Genomic DNA, 8,871 nt, shown 5'->3' with positions numbered 1-8,871 from the left:
ACTAGAGTCTTTTTCAAACATTGTGTCAAAACTCAGATCTCGACCCATCACTATTATTAAGCCAATGTTTTCAAGCTAAAGCTGGGAAAATATGAGCAGCAGGTCTGTTAAAAAAGCTGACTGCAGGCACAACCTGAGTAGACAGCCTGACTAAACTGTTAATGTCAGCCCTTGGTATTTGTGTTACTGTTTAAACAGCAGAATGTGAAGAAAAGTTTAATAATCTGTACAATGAGAGCTTGAAAACTTCAACTAAGGATGTTTATTCTTGATCTTTGGTTAGATCTATAACAAAACCCCTTGCAATTTGATGAACAGCAGCAAATAAGTGCTGTATATGAAATTTTTCATAAATAACATAATCAACGGATTAACTTCAAGTACCATGAAGATTACACATTGCTTTCCTTTTTTCAGTATTTCCCCTTTAATCTTTTGTGCAGATATTGTAAATCGCTTAGTGGTCCATGAGTAACTTCAATGTGAGGTCATATGTTTACAGCTTTAGTTCACTCACACTTCATTCCTACATTTTCCGAGCCATCTGGTGAGTCGTCATTGAAAGGTGTTTATTTAAAAAAAAAGGGCTAATACATACAGCAGGAAGGAGTCAACAAAATTCATTCAAACATGCCAAAGTTTTTCTAAGCAGACAGTTCGGTGGCCAGTATCTGGTTACCCATGTATCATGTATGTTTCCAATGTAATTTGCAGTTTTGTGCATTACCATTCAAAAATGTGACCCTACTCAGAATATTAATACTTATCAGTTCATTCAAATTAACCTGTTTCGTAATGTACTTTAAATATATACGCACCGAAAATGAACTCAACTTATACTTAAAAAGCGTCTTTGTCAAAAATAATACAGTAACTATCATGTGCTGTTGACTGAATAAAAGTACTGTAATCATTAAACGAAAACATAGTGCAGTTAGTTAAAGTGTTAGGTTGTTAACACATTTTCAACTACAAGAAGCCTGAGAGAGAACTTTTAATGCTAACCTCGGTTGTAACAGGCAATAAAAGCAAGTTAACTTTCTTTGTTTACATCCTTGAAGCATTTTTCATACCACACTGAGCTGCCCAGACAGTTTTAGCACCCTCATCCATTTCTGCAAGTGTAACAAGGAATCAAATCTGCTTTAATAAATTGATGGCATTATTATTTTCTAAATGTGTAAAAAGTTTTAATCATTTAACACTCTACTGGTCTCCCACAATGCGCTTTCAGGCCGGATACGTCTTGGTGGTCTTGATCTTCCGACACCGTTCCAACTATTCAAACTTATGTCTGGCCTCTGTTCATGCCTGCTCTGGACAGATGTGTATTTATGTCAGACTTGAGAGTTTTCTGTAAAGCACACAAAAACCCCCCAAACTGTGCGAGCTCCACTTTTCCAGCTTGCTCATCTATTTGTGGCCTTTACATTACCCCAAAAATGACAGACAAAACCCAGGGCTGCTTGGTTGATAAAACTCATGAAATATTTGGTGGTCAGGTTTAAAAGGAACAAAGCAAGAATTTGGCTGGACCCTAAAGGAGACAGTAAAACAGTGAAGAAGAACAGATGGCTGACATGAAAAAAGTGAAAACTTTACTTTTGAAAAAGAGTATTAAAAAAAAGAATCCAAACAACCCCTCACACAGATGCTACTTTACTTTGTCACTACTGTAAAAGAATTTGCTTAGAAACATCACACAATTAAACTGCCTACAAACAAAATCCAGAGATGCAACACCTATTCCAGCAGGACCTGATGAGACAACATCCAGAAGCCTGTGTTTGAAACAAAGCTGACAAGCTGCATGAATGGAACATAAGTGGCAAACAAAACCAAAACAGAGAAGTTTGCACAGACAGATGTGTGCCTGGCGTCTCGTCAAGAAGATACCCGTTTATCTCCGACTGGCATCAACGGAGATATGTGCCCACACCTGTCTGTGGCATCGCGCTCAAAACTCTGAAATCTGAGCGCTACCACTGATGCTGGAAGATGCAGGAAGTGTCAGAGGAGAAGACAGCGATAAAAAAAAAGAAGGAGAAACTATGATAAACTGTACGATTATCCACACAGGGATCATGAAAACAACCAGCACAGGAACAGTTTAAGTTATTGTGTCATTTTTTCATTCCCTTCCTTAACCCTTTCATGCATAAATTATGATCCTTTGTGTCAGGATTTTTTTTTTCCAATTTTTTTAAGGCATAAAAAAAAAGGTAGGAAAAAAATTTTTTGTAAAAAAAAAAAAAAAAAAAAAAAAAAAGATTTTTTTTTTTATTAAATTTTTTTTAGGTGATCAATTGTAATTTTCTCCAAATACAAAGTTGTTACTTGAAAAATACACCAGTAATATTGTTCTTTAGGGGTTATCTGATGTCACAATATTTTTTTGTACCTGCAAGAGTCATCTACAGTAGAAGGAGGGACCGGGTTGGTTGGCGTGCTTTTTTGCCGGTCGGCCATGTTGGATTTAACAAAAATAATTTCTTGCATTTGCAGCTGATGGCCAGTAGTTGATGGTGTATTTTATGATGCATTAGTGTCCACTTCAGTGGTTTGTGTGCATTTATAACATAAAAATCCACAAGAAGCACAAGAAAATGGCTTTTAGACAGCTGTCCACTGTAGTGACCACTATGCATGAAAGGGTTAAGGAAGGGAGGAAGGAAGAAAAAGAAGGCTGTGTGACTGTGATTAATAATATGATTATCAGAACCTAGGAAACAAGCCACCAATCCATATTCTACAACCATTTGGTTGCTGGCTGAGACAACAAACCAAAGGAAATAATTTCTGATATTTTTAAACTGTGACTTCAAAACTTAATTGCTCTTTACACTTTCAGAAAAAAAGGTGAAAACATTTACCTTGCACACCTAGAGCAGATGTTGAGGGTAACTTTGGCCTGTGGTTCAGACTGATAGGAGCTGCGTCCCTGACTGAACTTGTTGCCGGACGGGGCCAGCCCCGTTACGCCCTCCATCCGCAGGTCATCCAGGTCCTCTGGGGAGACGGAGCAGAACATAGTAACGGCGGGGCAGGAGAGGGGAAAAACAGAAAGGACAACCATTAATCATATTTTGGTCTATTCCTTGTCAACGTAATGCCCCGTGATGACAGCCTGCTGGAAGTCAAAGGAGCAAGAGAGACCATCACAGTAGGTAATCATTATCAGCACAGTCATTCCGATGAGTTTCCACAAGAACATGCAGATTTTGAACTTTTGGATCGCTCGCATCGCTGCAAAATTATTTCCAGTAAGAATTATGTCATGTAGCCACAATGAGGGTGACGAAAGCAAATACATTTATTCTGTAAGAAAAAAAAATGTACAAGTATATGGAGAAGTGGTCAGCATTGTAGAGGTTTTTTTTTTTTTTGCTATATTCACTGGATAAGCCTTTTCTTTTTCTTTTTTTTAGCTGAGAAGCTGTCAACGTGGAGCAACTGAAACCTAATGTTTGAACAAAGTTAAAGCCTAAACAGGCTCAGCTGTCAAATCAGAATGATGCATTTTAACATCAAGGCATCATGCTGCACACATTTCCATACTTCTGTCAGAGTCGCATAGTGCTATTGTAATAGAGAAACTATGCTTAACTCACTCTAAGAGCAAGATTTATGACAGGACATTAAAGTAGTGATGCCGAATAAAATGAAATCAATGTTTTTGTGTCTCAGTGGGGACTTGCTACAGTTAGTTTATAATGATCAAAGAGGCAAGCTCTAAATCAACCAGACAGATTTAGTTTTGAATGTATCCCTCAGAGAAAAAACACGTTGTACTTTCCAGGCCATAGTTCTTATAGATAGAATGAACACTCAGAGTAGGAATGGGTCAGTATCAAGTAAATATGCTACTATATCAGGTTACTTAAACAGTGTTTAAACACAAAAACATGTAAATATGATCCAACTAATCTTATTTCAGAAAAATAGTAACAGTCACTATAAATGGCAACTCAGTACCAAAAAATGTTATCTTCATCTGTACTAGTGGATGTGACAAGACAGATAAATGTGCTGGTTTATATAATCAAGTTCCATTTCTTCTTATTGTGCTACTAGTCTTTAAAAGATGAATGGACTGATATGATGGCATTGTTCAGTTTGAGATGCAACAGTTCATGTTCCTACAAAAAGAAAAAAAAAACTCAGCTGATGCATCAAGGAATCGACGAATGAAGCTTTTACATTTTTTTGTTTTTATACAACATTTATCTTTTAGTAGAAGATGCAAAAAGTAGCTCTAAGTGTTTTTTTTTTTTTTTCTTATTTTGGGATCCTGAAAATAATTTCCCCAAGCAGTCAAAGTCGCCTTTGCAGTAAACCTGAAGGAAAGTGCAGGAATCTGCTTTCAGCCATCTGACTAGCAGTCCTGCAACAGTGATGAGTTCCTCTGGGCTCTATAAAGCCAGATTAAATCCTGGTCATTCCAGTAATTTAATCTCATTTGAAGGACTTGAAATCTTAAGATTTGTACGGTGAAAGGTTTTTGCAGTTTTGAAACTGAACTTTTTTTTTTTTTTTTTTTTCCCCCCCCGGTTTGTTATACCTCCAAACTGGAAACCATCCCATGCCTAATTTAATCTGTGTTTCTTGACTATACAGAGATACAGAGATGTCACCATTTATTAGTTAAAGGTGGGGTTCATGTTGAGGTCATGCATCAAATGTAGTGTAAAGGCTGCTTGAGCTTGTGGTCAGATATCTGAAACCAGAAGTAAAACATTTTTTCTTTGGGATCATATTACAGTGTTCCCTGCTAGAAAGAAAAAAAAATCATAGGTTTGACACCTTGCAAGATGAGAATGCATGACTAATCACAAGGATTGGATCTGATGACACTTCCTCATGAGAACTCTCTCCCTCTATTCATCAATCATAGTGGTACAAAACCCCCAGAGATCTTATCTGTCTGGCCAGAAATAATTCTGACTAAACATAAATGTATTCCTTAAATCTGTCCTCAATTGCTCTATGCAAAATATTTCAAAAGACATGTGCTAGTGACAGCAAAAACTAAATATAATAAAGATATTTTTCATGTTCATCTCAGAAAAAATAGGACTGTAGATTATTCAGTCTTTCAGGTTGCGGATTGGTTACTTTTGTTTCACTTTACATTTTCTACCTTTCGTTATCCATGTAAATCCTACTGATCCAAATTTGGGATAAAATGTGGAAAAAAAAAATATATATATTAAAACTTGAAATCCCTCCAGGTCTCTTTTGTAAATGTTTAATTGTAGAATTCAATTTTGATGTAGCTCTGGAATTTTTTTTAATATAAAAATGTGCATCTTTATATGAACTGCCTTTAATGAGTTACAATCTATAAAGCAAAATTCCAGTAAGGTGCAATATTTGATTATCATTTCAAAGTTGAGCCTAATTTTAGGATGGTATAATATAAAATATAAATGAAAAGCAACGCCTTGAACTTTTTCCACATTTATTCCTTTAACAACCACAAACTTCAATGTATTTTTCTAGGAGTGTGTGTGAAAGATTAGCATGGAGTAGTTCTGAAGCGGGACTGTATATATAGTCCCAAGAATAAAAGTCATTTAAGCAAAACCTGCCTGTCAGCATGAAGTTGGCTTCAAGATTTCAAAAAGCAACAAATCTCGCTCTAATCCAAAGACATTCAAGAACAGATGGGAAGCAAAATCATTAGCATCCATGAGCCCAGAGCAGGTTATAAAAACATTTTTATGTCTTTGGGACACCGCAATCCAAGGTGAGAACCATTATCCACTAATCGAGAAAACATGGAGCTGTGGTAAACTCACTCAGAAGTAGTTAACATACCAGAATTGCATGTTCAGGTGTGTACCCTGAACATCAGTGTGTAACCTGAAACAATGTCTAAAGCACTGCATGCCTCACTCGCCTCTGCTAATGTCAGTCTTTGCGATTCAACAATAGGAAAGCTTCATATGGTGGTCGTAGCGCAATGTTCTCGGACCGCTGAACTCCTACAGGACTTGGATGACTTGCCATTAATTGATGGAACCATGGATTTTCTCCCTCACTCACAAACTGCTGACAACAAGAATGACACTGAAAGGCTAAAAACGCTTTTGGAGTGGGCGAGTCAAAGCCCAAACTTAAATCTGACTGAGAATCTGATTGTGGCATGACCTTAAACAAGTAATTCATCCTCAAAGCCTTCTAATGTGGCAAATAAATAAATAAATAAACAATCCTGCAAAAAAAAAAAAATAAAAATAAAAGAATGGAGGAAAACTTAACTTTCTTTTAATATGAGATGGAAACCGGTTTGTTTCCTCGCATTCGGATTTCAGACCTTAGACTGACTAGAATGTCTCTCTTATAGACGCTGCCAGAGAAGATGTATTGTTTTATAGTGCTGAGAAGAAAAGATAAACTGCATTCCATCAATACCCCTAAGCAGAGTGATATTAAATGTCCCATTTATCATGGAATGCTTTGGAGGTGGGGGTGGGGGGACAGAAAGAGCCACCAGCGATTTGGGCAATTTTCTGGTCGTGGGAATTGCACAGTTTGGTGCCTTCCCTCTTTTCCTGTTTTCTCCAGCTCCATTCCCACTTCTTTCCCCTTCTAGCCATTACCCTGATCTTTTGGCGACCCACTAATTCAACATACCAGATTTTCTTTGGGTCATTGGGTGTGATACAAATCATTATTTGGCATTCAGAAAAATACACTTGTGAAACTACCGCTTGTATGAGATACCAAAAGGATCATTTAAAGTGGCCCTGACCCTGATAAAAAACATGACCTCTGTGTCCACAGCTGCTTGTCACCTCAACTCCCTTTTGTCTTTTTTTTTTTTTTTTTTACTAGTTTACTTCTAGTTCAGAAAAATCAGTACACTGATGAAGAGAAAGGTCTCAATGTCTAAGGGGATAAAAAACTGAATGTCTGGCACTAGAAAAGGTCAACCAGATAAATACAAGCTTTGTCTCGAGCCTGCAGAAAAAGATGTTAGAGGGGCCTGAAAGTCAAGTAAAAGGCATGAATATTTCAAGTCCCAGCGTTTCATCTAAGTGTGATTGCTTCTTTAGTTTTCTCTCATCAATAAAGATTTGGAAAAGAAAAAATAAAAACAACTTTGCGAGACAAAGCTGTAAAAGTCCAGAAAAACAATTTAAGCGTCTATCTGCCAAACAATAACTGATCTACTTAGACTTATCCCATCCACTAGGATTGTTACGATACTAACATTTTAAAATTCAATATTGATGCTAAGAAAAATATTCAATATCATTCAATAGCTAAGGCAACTGTCTGATCATTAAAAAAAAAATAAATCAGAGTAATTTACATATGCCACTGCTACAATGTTTACAATGTCACAGTAATGTCACCAATATTGTTAATCTCATGGAACTCTGTTTATAGTTCCAACGTGAAAGATTCTTCACATTTAAAAAAAATAATATAATCTCTGCGTGTACATGAGGTGCTTGAGTCATGAATTGTGTGTATTTGCTGTATTACAGACGACCTATTTAAGATGTCCATGTGTATCGTTAAACCGTATTATATGTCTTTTGACAGTGTCCTTTGAATGACACCGGACATTTTTGTGGTCCCACACAAAAAAGAAAAAGATAAGACACAATGCAATCTTGTAATCACAGAACATGGATTTGTGTCTTGGGTCAAATTACAGTCAGAAGTAAAGCCATTCGAAATGGAAAAGTTTCACCGTTGTCTGGATTGCATACAACAGCGTTAATGGTAATCGCACTCCGTATAATCCACTTTTATACATTATGTAAACCAGGACTCGGCAGTCTTTTCATGTTCACATTCCCAGCATCACGCTCCCTTTAAAGTTTGTGTCAACATACAGCGTGTTTGGTATGCAGAAGTGCTCTTTTCCTCTGTATTTTTAGTCAAAACCGTGTGCATGCTCTCCAATGTTTACATTAGAGTTCAGCATACCTCCAACACAATGGGGCTATGATAAGTTTACAGTGCGTCTCCCATGAGACCAGTTTACCCTGAGACCATGACTGCCTCCTGGGCCTACGGTCTAGACACAACAAATGTCTGTCTGCACTTGCCATTTGAAAGTCTATGGCAAGCTGTTTGCGTAAACATTCAATATCCTTGATTTTAGCAGCTGTTAATGCTTTGTAGTGCATAACTACATGTTTTTTTTTTCTTAAAAAAAAAAAACTTGCCAGATACACTTTTTCTTACAAATGGGAGTTTTGTGTTTGACGCTGTAGTCATATTTAACTGGTTAGCACTGAAAACGACAGACAGGTTAACTGGTGGAAGCAAGTTCTGAACACTAGTTAACTAACTATGCACAGTAGTCAATTAATACGGCCTAAACATTTCCATATAAGGAAACCTAAATGGTGAGATAACTTAAGCTTTATCAGCCATTAAAATCTCTGAAATAGTTAATTTTAGAGAGGTTAATAAGTGAGCAAAAATGTGTGCTAGCTAACTAGTACAGCCTAAAATGCACGTTTAATTACTAATAATGTATAAGCATAAGTTAATTAATGGAGCCTAAAGTGTGGACTGGTGAACTGAAATAAGCCTTTCTAGCCATACTACTAAAAGAAGGAATCAAAATGTCAGCTAGTCCACTAGTGACCACAAGCCAACAGCTGAATTTCAAAGTTGATCTTATTGGAAATAAATAAATAACTTATTGGCTACAAGTTAGCATAAGCTAACTTGTGGAATCCTCTTAGTCATATTAGACAACTAAACCATTAAAAAGCACTTATTTACTAATTAAATTGTAAAGTCGTTCTTGGTGATTAGAAGAGCGTTAGTTGGACTAGTAGAAGCTTTTCTGTCCCGTTATGTGAGCAAAAAAAAAAAAAAAAAAAAAAATCAGTGAAC

General features: G+C 36.6%; 1 protein-coding gene across 1 annotated transcript in view; it reads right to left on the bottom strand.

Moving 5' to 3' along the window:
* Positions 1–550: 550 nt before the first annotated feature.
* Positions 551–8,871, bottom strand: part of cunh8orf34 (chromosome unknown C8orf34 homolog) — a 54,734-nt gene continuing 46,413 nt past the window's right edge. The window contains exons 8-9 of the mRNA XM_015027768.1: positions 2,874–3,009; positions 551–1,354 (exon numbers count right to left, since the gene is read on the bottom strand). Coding sequence (XP_014883254.1) covers positions 1,333–1,354; positions 2,874–3,009 — 158 coding nt within the window. The 3' untranslated portion in view covers positions 551–1,332. The remainder of the gene's footprint in view (positions 1,355–2,873; positions 3,010–8,871) is intronic.

The sequence above is a fragment of the Poecilia latipinna genome, unplaced genomic scaffold (genome assembly GCF_001443285.1).
Source record: "Poecilia latipinna isolate Pla-1442-1.1 unplaced genomic scaffold, P_latipinna-1.0 Scaffold106, whole genome shotgun sequence".
NCBI lineage: Eukaryota > Metazoa > Chordata > Actinopteri > Cyprinodontiformes > Poeciliidae > Poecilia > Poecilia latipinna.
The sequence above is the reverse complement of the archived record's forward strand: the minus strand, read 5'-3'. Positions and strand labels throughout refer to the sequence as shown.